This window comes from Haliaeetus leucocephalus, unplaced genomic scaffold (assembly GCF_000737465.1).
Source record: "Haliaeetus leucocephalus isolate CR32 unplaced genomic scaffold, Haliaeetus_leucocephalus-4.0 Scaffold362, whole genome shotgun sequence".
NCBI classification, from domain to species: Eukaryota; Metazoa; Chordata; class Aves; order Accipitriformes; family Accipitridae; genus Haliaeetus; species Haliaeetus leucocephalus.
The window spans coordinates 4,889,562-4,906,126 of record NW_010972798.1 but is presented as its reverse complement, the minus strand read 5'-3'; the positions used below and the strand labels follow the sequence as shown (position 1 = coordinate 4,906,126).

General features: G+C 39.3%; 1 protein-coding gene across 2 annotated transcripts in view; it reads left to right on the top strand.

The window, feature by feature from the left end:
• The first annotated feature begins 604 nt into the window (after nucleotides 1–604).
• PEX5L (peroxisomal biogenesis factor 5-like) overlaps nucleotides 605–16,565 on the top strand; it is a 41,793-nt gene continuing 25,832 nt past the window's right edge. For both annotated transcript variants that reach the window (XM_010572929.1, XM_010572928.1), the window contains exons 1-2: nucleotides 605–667; nucleotides 2,342–2,446. In XM_010572929.1, the coding sequence (XP_010571231.1) occupies nucleotides 2,378–2,446 (69 nt within the window). In that variant the 5' untranslated portion in view covers nucleotides 605–667; nucleotides 2,342–2,377. The remainder of the gene's footprint in view (nucleotides 668–2,341; nucleotides 2,447–16,565) is intronic.

The window sequence follows — 16,565 nt, the reverse complement described above, 5'->3', positions numbered from 1 at the left end:
AAACCGTTTTTATTCCTCTCCAATTCTTCTGCCTAATCACTTCATAGGCAAGGATTTAATATATAGTATTCACTACAGCAAACAGAGACCAAAATTTTCAAGCTTACATACCTTACATTGGACAACAAAATCCATTTCTAGTCACCAGAATAAAAACCTGGCTTTTCCAATTAATTGGTTACCTGTGTTTCTCTCGACCAGAATCCGAGAATTTAAGCTATTTCACTGCAGTGCCTTTCTCTCTGGTATCCAGGAAATTGCCTACGAACTTCTAGTTTCAGAATAATGTTTTTCATACCATAGGCTGAGTAGCCAGAAATAAATCAACCTGACTTACATGTAGTCTTTTAGGAAAGCTAAAAGAAATATCTAATAAAAAAGTAGTATCAAACCACTTGCTTTGACTAGCAAATATACGACGTCTGCTCGTAAAAAAATAGCAGAGTTATTCATCACGTTACTATTCTACATTGTACTATAGCCACTTTAAACTGATGAGACAGATTTTATATATGGTATCAACCACTCCCAGGGTTTTGCAGAGTTATGTTTATGAAAGGTTAACAGCAGGTACTAATATGAGTATCATGACTCTTTTCAGGCAGTAGGTGAAACCTTGAAGAAAAAGTGGCTCTGTCTTCAAAAAAGTGACCTGACCTTTGCTTTGGTGGGTTTTTACTCTGCAAGAAATAAAAGCACTGCATGCTTTCCAATGCATCCTTTCTAGCTGATAAACTATTTTGTTCTAGCACTCGGCACAAAAGGACTACATTTTATAAAGATCAAATAGCATGTTACTAGTGCTAGCTAATGATAGCTCCATGCGTCATACTAGAAACAAGCTTCATAGACCTGGAACATGTCATGCGAATCATGAACAGCGTAAATACGTAATTGGCCAAGAACCTTTGATATGCTTACCAATTAGAAGTAATTCTCATTGAATTAAATATATTTAAATTTACAATGACTTTGCAGTTCTTTGGATATCAAAGGCATCACAAATCCAGCATGCTTATCGTTTATGACACTTCTGCTCTGAGAATTTCTTGCAGCATGCAAAGAACTCTCTGTAGGGTAACTGTGATGTGTTGCACAAGCAAGCTAACCTAAGATTGAAGTGATGATTAATAAAATCTGTTTAAAACCCGCAATAGTACATCATGTTTTTACCTGCAATTGATGAAATGTTTCTGAAACAACCTGTAGTTCAGTATAAGCAATAGTGGTTTTTTTATTGGACACAGAATACAGTGCTAGTGAATAATTCTAGCATATGACGTTGCAGTAAAGAATCCTTTCCGTTAATAGGCTTTTAAGGATTAACTATATTTAAAGTCTAGTGTAAAATACTGCTTTTATGGAGCCAGATCCTGCAGTCTTCGCACAGCTAAAACTTCTACAGAAATCAATGGGAACTTTTAAAGTATAATAGTAAGGACATGCCCAGGGACACTAGCATAATACAGTTCTGCTGCTATGCCTTACGTGTACGCTCAGTACGTTCTCTGTTACTTGCAAGCGTATAAGAGATCAAAATACAGAAATCCATGTGAATTCAAGAAGATAAATACCCTTTTAACTTTGTCTTGAATAGTTACCATTTATTAAGCGAACTTTAAGAAAAGTGAGGTTTAAAAATGAAAATCCTCACAGTAAGTTCAACAACAGTGGCCATTTTGGGGAGAACTGTAGCAATGCCTATGATGGCAGAATTTGGCTCCGTATATTCTGTTAGCAAAAACCCAGACTGTTTATATGATGTAAATTGCTTTTTAAAGTGTTACTAGAGCTATAAACATTGCAGGCCCAGCCCTGCGGGTTATACGTTCACATTTCAGGAAGAGTTTGCCTCAGTGAACTACAAGGAACCGTGCTTTATTTGCAAAATCAGCTTTTGTAAGCAAAACCCAGGCATTTCAGATATAAACTTTTGCGTAAGCAAAATTGAATCAAGGGGCTGACTCTCCAGACCCTACTCTTATGGAGATCTTACCCCGCAGAAGGTCCGAATCCCTCCGTTTGCACTGGAGTATTTCCAGCCAGTCCTGCCCCGGCCAGGCAGTGCCGTATTCCCGTTGACTTCACTGGGGCAGCTCTAACGAGTCGCAAGACTACGGCTAGACCCCAACCGCATTGTTAACTAACAGGTTCACAGATAACTTATTATTATTATTATTATTTTTAAAGCGTGTTTGTGTATTCTACTTCCAGCCAAGCTTCGCTTCCAGCCGTAAACGCCGTCAGTTGAATGACTGGATGGTTCTGGGGTGTGTTTTTGGGAAGCGGTTGTTGCCAGGCCCGCTGCTGACTCGCGCCATTGTTGATTTCGCTGTTGTAGGGGAAAGGCTCTAGGGCGGCAGATAAGGCTGTTGCCATGGTGATGAAGGAGATTCCGAGGGAGGAGTCTGCAGAAGAAAAGCCCCTCCTTACTATGACATCACAGGTGGGCGGAGCGCGGGGCTCTGAGGAGGCCGCGGACAGGGCGCGAGTCGGCGGCCGCAGGGGAGGCGCGGAGGGCGCGCACGGCCTGCGGGGACCCTCCCCGCTCCTTAGCTTCCCCTCCTGCCCCCTCGGCTCCAGCCGTGCTGGCCGAGCCCGTCTGCTGGAGGACCTCGCGCCAACGGCACCGGTGTCCTCGCGGGCACGGGGGAAATAATGTCATCGCTTGGGGGCTTAGATGCGTTGACGTGAACGTTTGAACGAAAATGCATTTTCCCCCCAGCTAAAGGGATCTGTGGGAAGTACGGTATATGCCAGCTACCAGAAAGCTACTTAAAACCAACTTAAAGTTTCTGTTATAATTCATGCCATCGATGTTCACGCCACAAGCGTTCATTTGCAATGCATATATAAGATAAGAAACAACCACTGCACAGTAGTATCATTTTCAATATCTCAGATCGCACCCCTATAAGCTCTCGCCGGGATTCTACTCCTGGCCCAGGTCAGAATACGTTATTTTGCACACCTCATTGCTTTCATTTCTACAACTTCAGCTGCAGGAAGGATGTGATGTCATCACACTAAACCTTACACCTTGGAGTAGCCATCGAACCTTAGGTGGTTTCGTTAATTTTTTGAAGACAGGAACTGAACACTACCATGAAACACAGCACTTCCATCCCACTACTAGAGTGGATTTTATTCCCTCCTGTCACTCACGTACATGAAGTTGTTCCCCAAGCAAGTGCATTTAGTTTACTGTTAATATTTAGTGCACACAAGCTGCTCCTACTTATCAGGAGGTTTAATGGAAGTAATCTTAGCACATAGTTGTTCTTATGCGAGAGCCTTCAACAAAATCCACAATCCTGTTTTATGGTAACAGCTGCTGTAGTTTTTGAAAGTATTTAAGATGCACACAAGGCCAGCACATACTTCTCTTACAAAGCATTGCAGATGCACTGCACTAATACACATTATAGAAATATCGTGATCTACTTTGGAAACCAGGGCTGGCAATCTCCTCCTCAGCCTCTGTCAAACACCGTATTTTCCTTGTGGCGAACTCTAATGTCTATGAAGTAATTGCACAAAGGAAAAGGATGCTCCCTTCAAGGCATCATTTCTAATTTTCTACTAAGTGATTAACAAACAATTAGAAACCAACATAAAATGCTGCCCCCTGTACCCACCCCACCCCACAAGAAAAAAGTGCATAACTTCCATTGGCTTCAGTAGGAGCAGGAGTTCAGCCTGGGTTCATTAAATGTTTAATGCACCATTTGTAGTGCTTGTCTGTCAGTCTACTCAGCAATAGTCTATGATAAATTTATGAGTAAAATGCTTGTGTCTGTTAGTTGGTGTAATTTCTTCCACTAAATACAAATACCTACTTCCCTGCTATGCACCAAAGGGGTGCAGAAGCCAAAAGGAAGCAGAATCAAGTGAAAAAGTGAGTATTTTCCATAGCCATCTCTGCATCATGTATGTGTGATGTGCAGTTGTATGACCATATTGCATAGATCATTTGTATCCCAACTGTCTGGCTGTAATGTTGTTTTGAGATGCTGTCTCTTTAGTGTGTCCGTGTAGACCTCTCGTTCAGACCATTCATTCAGAATAACGCACCACTATATACATTTAGCCATCACCATCAAAGTGTCTGTCTCCACCCTTTACATGATGAAACAGATGGATGTGGTTGCTGCTCACAGGGTGAAATACACAAATTCCAAATTAGCTGCAAATTTCCCAAGCCAGATTAAATTGGGTCATGAGAATAAGGCTTGGTCTTTCCAAAGTTATCACCACCACTGAACCCAGTACGAGCTTGTATATATCTTAGGAAGTAATTATTTACATTAGGTATCTATGTTGCTCCATTCCTACAACTAACTAAGCAAGAAACCTGCAAGTAAAATGCAAGGGTCAAGCCCAGATAGAGGAGTACTGGCTTTTAGAAAAGCAAAAGAAAAGAAGTGAAATCTCCCATTTCCAAAAATCTTTGATGAATGGAGGATTAATCACATCTGACTGTGGAAGCAGACTCCACAGGAAGCATAAGTGGAATCTGATACACAAAGAAGAGACTCTAAATCGTCATTTTGGGAGAACTAGTTAGTGATAATGTATGGAGGCCCCTGAATTTATATATTAAGAGATGCCTCTTTGCTTTCTTCCTCTGGAAAGTGTTAAAAACACATCCAACACAGAACAAGTCGGTTAAATACCCACATTTTATTATTATGCTCCTAGCAAAGCCCTGCTTGTAAAATATGACACTTATTTGTTGACATAATACTGTGAATTAAATTTTAAGGAAGTTTCCAATTCACAGATTATTTTATATCATCAGATTTGGAGGCAAATCTTCAAATAACATGAAGCAAAAAAGCACTGCGACTCCAGTGGGGCTGTGCCAGTATATGGCAACTGGGAATCTTGACCATCATTCCAGCAGTAATGAGTATAGTACAATAAGCAGAGGGGTATTCTTGGTAATTGAATAGGCCTTTCAGTATCTATTTTTTGTGATTCTGTCTCAGTTACTTTCAATGAAAGTCACTTTATTGGTGTGAGAAAGCATTCCATAGTTGCCAAATTTAATACTTCAGGCATCAACAGAGTGAGCTTTCAGTACTAATGGGATTTTGTAGAACATATCTCTATACGATGTTGCTGTCTCCCTTTATCTTTTTAAAGATAATTCAGAAGAGACTGGAACAAATGAAACAAAGTATTTTTTTATATGAATAGAACCTAGAAGTGAAAGAAAGTTCGCTGAAGGTTCAAAGATTAACTGTAAGTTCCGCTATGAACCAATATACTTCTAACTGAAGCAGAGAAATAAATGAGAAAAATAGTGCGTACAAGTTCAATTTGAATTCCAGAATAAAATTTTTGTTTAACCTCTTCACAGCTTCTTTGCATTTGTCAGGAGGAAAAAAAGCTCACTTCAAAACTACTTTCCAATGAGAAATTTAAACCTAAATATCCCCTGGAGTCAAAGTTTAATTGTACAGTCAGCTATGAAATTCCCAATTTACTACAGGTCAGTGAACTTCAAAGGATCTGATTCAATAAAGTACTTCGATCCACACTTATACTTTAAAATATGATTAACTGCTTTATTGAGCAGTAAAAAAAGTGCATGCTTAAATGCCTTGTCAGCCTGATTTTAAACAAACAAATCTCACAGCGTCACAGGAGTTATCTGTCCCAGATTCATCACACATAATTTAGATTCTTCATTAGAGTACATAAATTGGAAAGCTAGTGATGGTAGGATCCCTATAAAGATAATAGAAAGAAATAAGACCTGGAAGAGGTGATTCATGTCCAAGATGATCCTGTGACAAATATACTCTGGTATTATATGGAACAGAAATGGGAGTCCATGAAAAATTCACCAATAGGAAAAAGAAACACAAAGTATATATTGAAAGCTATCCCCGCTTCTGTTTGTAACTCAAGAATATGGGAGCTGTCTACTTAGAATTTACAGGAACTACACAGACATTGCTCACAGTACAATTTTGTTATTGACTGCTTGTAATTTAAAAAGTTAACCTACAGAACACTTAGTTTTAGAATTTGAAATGGAAAGAAGAAATTTTAAAAGTTGAAATTACATTATAAGAAATGTACTAAAACTCATCCTATCCCATGCAAAATGCAGGCTACTGCACACAAGTTGTAAAAAAAAAAAAAAAAACCAAAAAAACCACAAAAAAACCAACCCCCAAAAACCCCAAACCTTTCATGACTACACCCCAATTAACTCCACCAGATGGTTAAGACTTTTTTTTTTTTATATGTAGTCTCTCTGTGTTAGTTTTTTGCATGCCGTTGGTTGGTCCAAGCACATTTATACTTGCTCAAGGGCTTATGAGTAAAATACTCAAACATTTCCAGTGCCTAAGTTCCACTGGTTTGGTGTTTGGTTTTTTTGTTGTTGTTTTGGGGTTTTTTGCTTGGTTGGTTGGGGTTTTTGTTTTGTTTTGGGGGGTTGGTTTTAAACTCTGTTAGGGGATCTTTCAAATGCTTCTGTTCAATTTTATAAAGGAAACAGAGTAAAGATAGCTAATATTCAGCTCCCAATGTTAGTAGATTTTCTGATGTGTCTATCAAGGACTCACTACATAAATTTGATTGCATAATCACAGTTTTCCTTATAAAGGTTAATAGTCCCATTTGACTCAATCATGTTCTCAATTCTAAGTTTCTTAGCATTAAACTTGCATTGATTTACAGCCCAGTCCATAAACATTTATTAAATAACATTATAACATAATGGTGGAACGTTAAAGTGAATGTAATTAGATTCTGTTCTCTTTTATACCAATCTAAACCAGAATTAACTCCATTTTAACTAATTGATATACATTCATGTAAAAAAAGGCAAGAATCATGCCAGTTTTAGATAATGACAATAATTAAGTTTGGACTACAATAATTCACTGTACATTCCAATCAGCCCTCTGAGAACAGTGGCAATATCCTCACTAACCAGGAGGACTAGACCCAAGACCAGATTTTTATATTCTTTTTAAAGGATTCACAATAAATTCATTAGCATTATTTTCCATACATCTCAAATCTGTCTCATTTGATTTATTATAAAAGTTTTGAGTAGTTTAACAGGGGTTACTTCTTAAGTCCTACTGATAACTCTTTTTCATCTGCTATAAACACAGGGTAAATACAAGAAGAGTAAAAAAGAAAACACAAAATGCATAAATGCATGCTTAGCAGTACAAATATTAATTGGTTCTTTACCTCTAAATTAAATATTGCTTAACACTATTATTGCTTTTAGGGCACTATGCATAATTTCAGCAGAAATAGTCTCATGAGTATAATAAAGTTGCCCTGACAATATGTTTAAAAGTCATAAATTGGCTGCTTGCCTGAAGTTATGCAGATTTCTCTGTCACATAAATTAAATACATTTTTCCATGAAATAACAGTTTTAATTTGAAATTACCATGGGAATTGATGGTGTAATTTTTTTAATAAAATAAAAAATTAACTATACTGTTTCATACATTTTAAAATGCCTTACCATTCCATTAGCACAGAAAGATTTGGACAAACCTTTTTTTGCAAGTAATATATTATGCCAGTTTAACCCTGGACTTTTTTAAATATTAATTATTTATGAATAGAAATTAATTTTCAGAAATTTGTTGGTTCTTCATTCATGAATACTCTTAAGTAAAAATATACTATCCTGCTAGAGTTGCAAGCCATGTGCTACAGTTGTTCTATATTCAATTGCTGGTTGTACAGTGAAACTGTTCTGCTGAATTGCAAGTCCAGAAAAATTCACAAACAGCTTTTGAGTTTCAAGCTTTTCAATCTGCAAATACATTTCAAAGCAAACACACACACACCATGACAGATCCCTACGGAGAAAGACTGTGTGACTTAACAAGAAATTATGACTTGGTTACTATGACTGCCCACAGTAATATATCCAAAACTACAGCCTTATTCTAGATATGCTACAGAACTGTTTTAAAAGAAAAATCCACAGACAGGACATGAAAAATCTGTGTGATTTCAAAGTAATTACATCCTATATGCAAAGATACAGCAAGAATACAGTGAAAGATGAATTTTGTGGCATGGGAAATGAACAAACAGCATTTTCCACACAGCTGAAGATCATTAGGAATGATCTTTACATAAGCTTTACAAAAATTAAATTCTGTGATAGGAGATGATATATTTGATATTGTTTATTCTCTCATCTTCATTTTTACAGTCTTCATGCTGCTACAGCATGAAGATTTGGTCTTAAAAAAGCAGCAGTTGTGCATCTTTCATCTAAATTAACATTTGATTATGTACCATACTCAGAGTAGTGCATGAGGCTCTGTACAATCCAACACTGCCGAAACTCTTGAACTTACCTGTGGATCGCTGGTGGTTCACAAATAATTTGCATATGTAGCTTAGTTCCCTGTGCTGGCAGTCATCTTTACTTTCAGCTAATAAAAACATTAAATAATTTCCCAATACTTTGTAAGCAATCATCATAGTTGCCCCCAGAGATGCTGCAAGAGTACAAATGTAATCCCTGCAAAACGAGTGAAGCAGGAGTCCTGTAGTTTCTGTCCTCTGCACCTTATTTAAAAGCATTTGAGAACTGTGGTTCTCAAAGTCAGACCTCCTCTTCAGCTGGAGTTGCCACACAAACCAATGAATGATACAGAAACTAGAATCTAGCACCATGTAGTTCCCTGTAGGTACTGTCATGACACTTGTGCCTCCTCCCACAGTATAGGTTTCTTCAGGGCTTTCTCAACAGATAGCTGGATTCTGTAGCCTCCCTGTTCTACAAGACTTTCCCAACCTACATTGACTCAGCTTACATGTCAAATTTGTTAATCCCTCAATTAACTAGCAGGCCATTTGAGGAGTACAGGCTAGGTACTTCCATAAACTAACATTACAGAAATCATTTCTTTAAAGGAACATTTTGTAATTTCTTAGTGACTATATTACTTCAAGGATCTCTAAGCATCTATGATGACTTTTGTCTTTGATCACTGTTGTAGAGCAGTTCTCCAGTTCAGATAGCGATACGGGGAAGGGGAGAGGCTAAAACACAAATTGCAGTGTCACACCACAAAGACAACGCATAGCCAAGTGAGGGGAAAAAAATAAATAAAATCTTCTGACACCCAGGAAAGGGAGTCACTCCATTTTAGTAAACAGCTTCCTTTACTTAAAAAAGTGCATAGAGCATGCAGATATGAATGCAACAGACAGCTTTACAGTAAATTACATTTATATGAGCAGTAGAGGCCAAAGTGTCAGTCACAATGGAAATATGACAAGAGCAACTTTCCTCCCCTTCCCCCACAGCTCTGATCTAGCAAGACTGTTAAGCACATGCTTAACCTTGAGTTTTGCAGGACACACTTAAGTGCTTTGCTGGAACAAGGCCAAAATGCAGGAGCCAGATACAACTACAATTCCCATATTTAGTTTCCTTTAGCCAGACCAAGAGGAACAGAGGGAAGGAGATGGTGAACTGTGAGATATTTAGTTCTACCTTGCAAAAATACACCATAACTTGTATAGGTCAGCCCTTACAAACACAGGATGCTAGTGACACAGCGATCGCAGCAAGTTATCACCGAGCAATGCAACTGCTGTTTATGAAGACACAACATAAGCATGTTATTGTTTACAGATTTAGACATCAAGCATAGGTTTTAAACAGCACAGCTAGCATGTGAATGTAAATATCCAATACAGCATCTACAGCATCTACAGTAATCCTCCCACAGCTTCTCTGACTTCACACAAGCTCTCTGTCAGTTGTTTGCATTAAGCCCCAAGGGATAACTTAGTTTGTGTGATTTCAGGTAAGACAGTCACCTCTGATTCACAGGCCACTCCGCACACTTCCTACTACTTAGCAACAGAGTACCAGTTATCACCTGCTGAGCAAGACTAGTCTTCAGAGAGGCAGCAACACCAAAGTGCTCTTTGCAGGAGGGTGGGATGAGTTTGTCTCAGTTTTAGAGCTTCCCGCAATTCATGTTAAGTGGAAGTTAGTTATACTGCGTGCCCTGTGAATGGATTCTCTATTCTTGTGAAAACCAAAGATTTGGCTGGCATGTCAGTTTTTGTTGGGACATAAATTCACACTAGAGTGACAGTGAAAAAATTAGTATCACCCAGGAACAGGATGATACAAAAAGTGAAGTAGTGATCACACTTACTATACAATAGTAAAGAAAGTGTGTGAGGTGGTAATTTTGATTGTGAAATATTTATAAACATGCTAGAAAAGTGGGTGAAGAAAAACATAACTCAGGCAATTTGAACTTTTAGCATGAGACTAGTGATTTTGTCAGGATTTTCCTTTCCAAACCTCCCTCAGCAAGCAGAAAAGGAGGTCTTCCAGTTCTCACCCTGCCAAGATAATGATCCACAGACACTACTGTCAGGCCAGTACTTCCAGTTATGCTCTAGAGACCAATAACCTCAATTTCTAGTTGTGGTTCCCATTTATCAGTTTTTAGAAATAACTAGTTAGTGGAAATTAATTCACTTTTTTCCTCCTGTCCTAGTGAGCGCCACCAAAGATCACGATGTGCCAGATGTGCGCAGAGTCTGTCTATCAAGAAACCATTGTTATGTATCATACAAATAATTAGCGATTGAAGTTGGTTGATGCCTTCGTAGATGCTTCTGGTTAAGTTAAAACAGTATAACATTTACAAACTACTCAAATTAATCTAATCAACTCACCTATTTGTCCAGTCTCACCCAAGCAGCAGACAAGTTGCTCAGAGTAAAGTTCAAAAATACAATTTCCCCAATAGAAAATCTGAGTTAAAAGGTTCCTGCTTTATCCCATGCTCATTACCATGTGTTCATTACCACAGCCTGAGCCTTCTAGGTCAGATCATTTCACTGATGCAGTCAGCAGCCCAACCACACCCTCACCAGCACACTGAGTGGGCAGTACAGCAAAAGGTGTAAAGCGCCCAGGAGCAGCTTTGCTGCTGAACTGCACAGGGGATTACCCATTAGTAGTTTGGGGCTTCCTAAATTAGTGCCTTGAGTAATTCAATCAGCCTCCAGTGACAAAATGGGTAAAATCCAATCCAACTAACTTGGGTAGCTAATTACATCTAAATTTTAGGTGCCTCTTATACCATTCCTTCTAAAATAAGTCCCGTATATATCCAGTGAGAAAGCTAGGTGCCTTTGAGAGCCTCCTGAGGGACAGCCTAAATTAGGCAGGCAGGATCTCCTTCTGGAGTTGCTTTTCTAGGCGTTATCTCTCCCTATTGAACATGGAGGGAATTTAGGCACTTAATTTAAGAGAACTAGTTCACTATGTGCTCAAAACATAGGTGCTAATTAGCTGCCTATGCCTGACTGGAACCCCCCAATTTAAATTCCAAATAATTTATCTTAAAGACTAGCATAATGTTATGCCCTACTAACATTAAAAAAAAGAAGAAAACTGCATGCATTGCACACTGCAAACAGATCAAGATCGGAAATGCAGTAAGAGAGTGTACGAAACGGGATGTCAGGATCATACCTTACTGGCAGCCTCAGTGCACTCCAGCACTCCCACAGCATAAGCCCAGCACTCTAGGAAGAGAAAACAAAGCACTTGTAGCCACGAGCAGGGAAGGTTGTGCAGGTGAACATTATCAACTGTAAATGTAACACTAGGTAAGAAGTTGGTCCTCTTAGCCATTCCCCTGAGCACCAGGTGTGCTCCAGCTCCCTCTGCCTTAAGGCCAAACGAAGCTGCTCTGTGGAAACTTTTCACAACAGAGCCCTGTGAACTACCACCCCTCCCCCCCCCTTTTTTTTTATTTTAAATCAGGCTACTCCCTAGGTATTTCATAACTCTCTTACTACAATGTAAGATGTAGGCTGGGAGTAAAGCAAAATCAAAGCCATAGCAGTTGCTGTATACATACATAATCTCACATGGTCTCTCACATAAGTAAAACACACCACCCCTGACACCAGCATCGCAAGAGGCACCTGCATTAAAACCATAAGCCAAAGGCCCTGAAGGTGAGCAGAAAACAAATTTTTCTGGGACAGTAGAGCTGCCACCATGGTGGCAGCTGGGTGCTTGCTGTGCCCCGAGCAGACTCCCTAGGGCAGTGCCGGGCATGAGGAGAGGCCCTGGGCCCGAGGCTCCAGGAAGGTGTTTTACCAGGCAGGGAGCTTCTGTGGGGGCAAGAGGAGAAAATAAGGCCTGGGAGGATTTAGGGGTGACTGCAGGGCAGAGGAAGAGGTGCCAGCTGAGCATCTGAGGGAAGCTAAGACCAGGCAGGATATCGGCTAGAAGGAAGAAATCCCTCTCATGGCCACCTCTCCCTTTCAGGGGGCCAGCGCCATGCCTCTCTCACAGCAATGTCTCCCCTCCTGCCCCAGCACACCCACACCCAGCCTTTAATATTTTTGACCCCAAACCACCACCATTCATCGGGCACCCACCTACCCTTCAGGCCTGAGGATCATCCAGAGAGGGAATCACCATAAGCTGCTGTTGCCTCCTCCTCTCACAGCAGCCCTAAGGGCAGCACAGACACCACTAGCTAAACCAGAGCACTGGGGAAAGGAAAATTCCACAGCAAAGGCAGCTGCAGGTAATAAACTAAATCAGCTGAATAAATGGATACAGCTGGGGATGGGGCAGGTGACAGGGCACAGAAAATGGCGACCAGGTGATTCCCCTCAGTGCCCTGGTCTGCAGGGCCGCCCAGCCTGTGCTGAGGGGAAATATGGCAGACGTGGCCTCCAGCACAGCAACTGATCCTGCCTCTGTGCCTTGTCTCAGATCTCTGCTAAATAATTCTTGCTTTGAGTGTATTCAAGCAGTGGGGCTGATATCAGCCATCAGGTGACACTTTTGACTCTCCCAGTATCTCTCCCAAAGCACCAAAACCCCCCACATATACGCTTTTTGGAAGAAAAAAATCCAATAGCAGTACTGGGGTGAGGAAAAAGCACCTTTTTCCGTTGTGCTGTCGAACAGCAGAAGTCAGTCGCAGAAAATTCATTTGAATTTAGAAGGAGTTTTTTATACTATGGATGAGTCTCTTCAGATGTATTGGTAGTAGGGAATATCACCCTCCATAGATTTTAAATATCCTTCAGTTAAAGAAGTGTGTGGGCTTTTTCTTTAATTAAAATGAATTTTATAAAGAAAAATTAAGTTCTTAGAGATATTATGAGAATTTATGGCACTCACTGGCTAAATTAGTACTCAGAAATCAACAGTTTCACAGGCTGAGTCTATACCGCTTGGCGTGTGTGCAAATATTGCAGGCATAAATACTGTGCGGCAGTGCAGCGCCAGCCGCCTGGCTCCTGCTCCCAGTGCCGCTTCCTCCAGTGCCGGGTGATGTTGGGTAGCTTGCTTAATTTCACTTTGCTTCTCTCGTCTGCAACATAGAGATAATACTTCTCAGTTCTGCAGTGGTGCCAGGCTTGATTCATGAATGTTTTAAAGCATTCTGTGATATTCACCCTGAAAGGTGCTTGAGAACCATAAATTATGACTTTAATATAGATAATAGTTTTCATCTCATGAATGTTTTATAGCACTACTCCAAATTCGTGCCTGATATAATTCTAATAACTTGAGCAGAGTTAAACTAGAGATAAATTTGGTACAATACATGAGGCAGCAAAATGAAATTCAAAGTGTGAGACCTAGGGCTTACCAAGTGGCATTGCATACACAGTAATGTCAGAAACCTACCCCACTGCCCGCTTTTCTACAGCAAAAATATCAACTCACGGCACTCTTTAACCTGTTAAGGTTTGATTAATCATTAAATGTCTGCTTCACATCAAAATCATATTTTTCTAATATGTTCTATTGCTATACGTATGTAGTTTGTATTTATTGAGAATTAGTAGGCTTGGTCATGTATTTGCTACCTGTTTTGACCCAAATATTTCAGTTGAAAGGAGATTATTTTTCACAGCAACAATCCTTTTAATAAGACACTCCTACAGCTTCCAGTCCTTAGTTATGGGAGCATAGGACACAGGACTAGGAAGGATCCTCTGGGTCGCAGTTCACTTCTCAAAAGCAATCACATAATAAACAGCCATGTAGAAAACTTGACAAAAGCCATTTTAAATAGGTCAGCTTTTTGTCCACCTACTCTAAAAAAAAATACTGTTCATACACTTCACTGCTGTGATAGTTAGAAATATTATTTTAATTCCCAGACCAGATCTATTCATGGCCAGTTTAGATCTCTTTTTTGTCGTGCCAACTTTTCTCTATAGCTGAAACAACTTTCCTCCTCTAATGTCATCTAACCACTCTCCCTTTATGTATACATGAAGAATAATTATATTCCTACTCAATCTTCATTTTGTTAGCCTAAGGAAGTCAAACTCTTTTAGTCTCCCTGTAAAATGTGTTCTTTATTCCTCTGCTCATTTGGGTGGCCCATCTCTGATGAATTTAGTGCGTATGTTCACAAAGTAGGAGTGTCAGAGGAGAGGAACCTATTTGTTTTCTAATTAAACAAAAATGCTGCAAATGCAGCAGAAAGAAGGCACAACTTAGTAAAAATTAAATCTTGGTGTTTGCTGGCAAAACTGATGAAGTAGAAATTACCATCAATCTTCTTTCAGTTTGATGGTAGAATTTTATCAAGGGACTTTGAACAATACACTGCTGGTATCAAAATAATGAAGGCCTATTGCTGAGCAGGTCTTCTTTCTATAAACAACATAATAAAGAAATGTCCAGGGATGCAATAAGCAGCTTTGAAAAGAAAAAATACCTGCCAGACATCTGCTACTTCACAATTCAGTTGAACTTTGGAGAAATTCAGATCTTTGTTGATTCTAGTCTCCTTCCCTTCCACAACTCTGATTCTTAGCATTATTGCTGGTCTTTCCAGAGTTTATCCTCTTACCCCCGCAACACGTTTGGGCAATAAATCGCCTTTCCAATTGGTCTTCAGATTTTCTATTCTTCACTGTCTCCAGTGAGTGATCTTGGCTGCCTTGGTTCTCAATCCTTCTTCATTCCCTCCTTCCCCTGTTCTTTCCTATCAAAGAAAATTTCCATGGAATGTAATGGGAAACTTGATAAGCATCCAAATCTTATGTGATAATGTACCCTATTGATACACTCTTATAGATAAGAATATTTCCTATGAAGTTTTTACATCTACAGTGACTCCTATAGAACCTCTCCTTTCTTCCCTCCTTTCCTCCTCCAAATGGTGTAGGACTTTTCTTTATGGTGTTAGTGTATCGCAGAATAGATCATTGAAGATCCAGCTGATCCAGAAGCTTTGTCAGTCTTTCTGCTAGATACTATGTTCACCCGAATACGCAACTTCCTGCAGAAGTGCAGCAGCTGTTACTAATGCTAGTTCCTAGAATGGGGTGTGTAAATGCAAAAAGGAAAAAGTATTCAAGCAATTTTTGCTGCTATCTGGATTTGATCGTAAAAAAACTTTTAAAATATTAAAAGTAATTTGGACAAGAATCAACTAGGCATCCACCTTCATTTTTTCACCAATAGAAATGAGTCAGGACTGTCATCAAATCATAAACAGAAAAATGAAGTCTTCTTAAATATCAGTTATTAGGTAAAAGTATAGACCTAGAGATAATGTGGGTACTGTAGAGACACCTTTAATGGAAATCAAAGGTGTGCAGTAGGTATAAATGCAATTTCTAATCAAGTGTTGAGATTTAATTAAGCAAGTAACTTCTGTGCTTTGAATGAGACAGCAACCTGGACAATGAATTTGGAGAGTTAAAAAAAGCACATGATTAAGTCACCTGTAAGGCGTGTCTGCAGTCTGGGTTTGGCATGTGCAGAACTAGAGTTTGGGACAGTTATCATTGCCAGATTTCTAAATTAAGTGCCCACATTTGCACGTTCTGCTACACACAGTTGGGCAGGCAATCACTCATCTGTCTTCCACATTACTCATGTAAATTGGTATTTCAGTGAAAAACTGTAAGGTCCTGGGCAAATGAATAAGTGCACATATTATACAGTCAGTCAGCATTAGGTACCAGCTTAAATGTTTGATCCATCAAAGTAATGGGCTTTTTATTTCAATAGCTCTGGTATTTTCTTGCAACTTTGTAATACAGAAATCAAGTACTGAGCAACAGTGATTCTAAGCTGTTTTGCTGTAATAACTTCAGAGGCAATCCTGCTACTGGAATAGCTAAATGCCAGTAATTAACAAATATAAAATAAGGATGAGTAAATACCTTTTTTTTTTTTTTGCCAGTTCTAGTCCATATCAGCATCCTAAATTTAAAAGTTCAAATATATCTGAGAGAAAATTTTGAAAATTCAACAATGGAAAAAGAGTGAGAACAGAATGGAGAGAGGGAGAGCAGAGAGGATAAAAGTAAAGCTGAAATAGCTCCAGATGAAAGCAACAGACAGAGGGAAAACATGTTTTCACATTATTAAAGATAAAGTAAATACAGGGCACACCATCAGACATCCATCCAGCTCAGCATAGGTCTTGATCCTCCAGTCAGAGACAGGTTGCAGAGAGGAGACTTTTATTTCTGAGACTGTTTTGTGTTTTGCCTTTTTAATCCCTAAT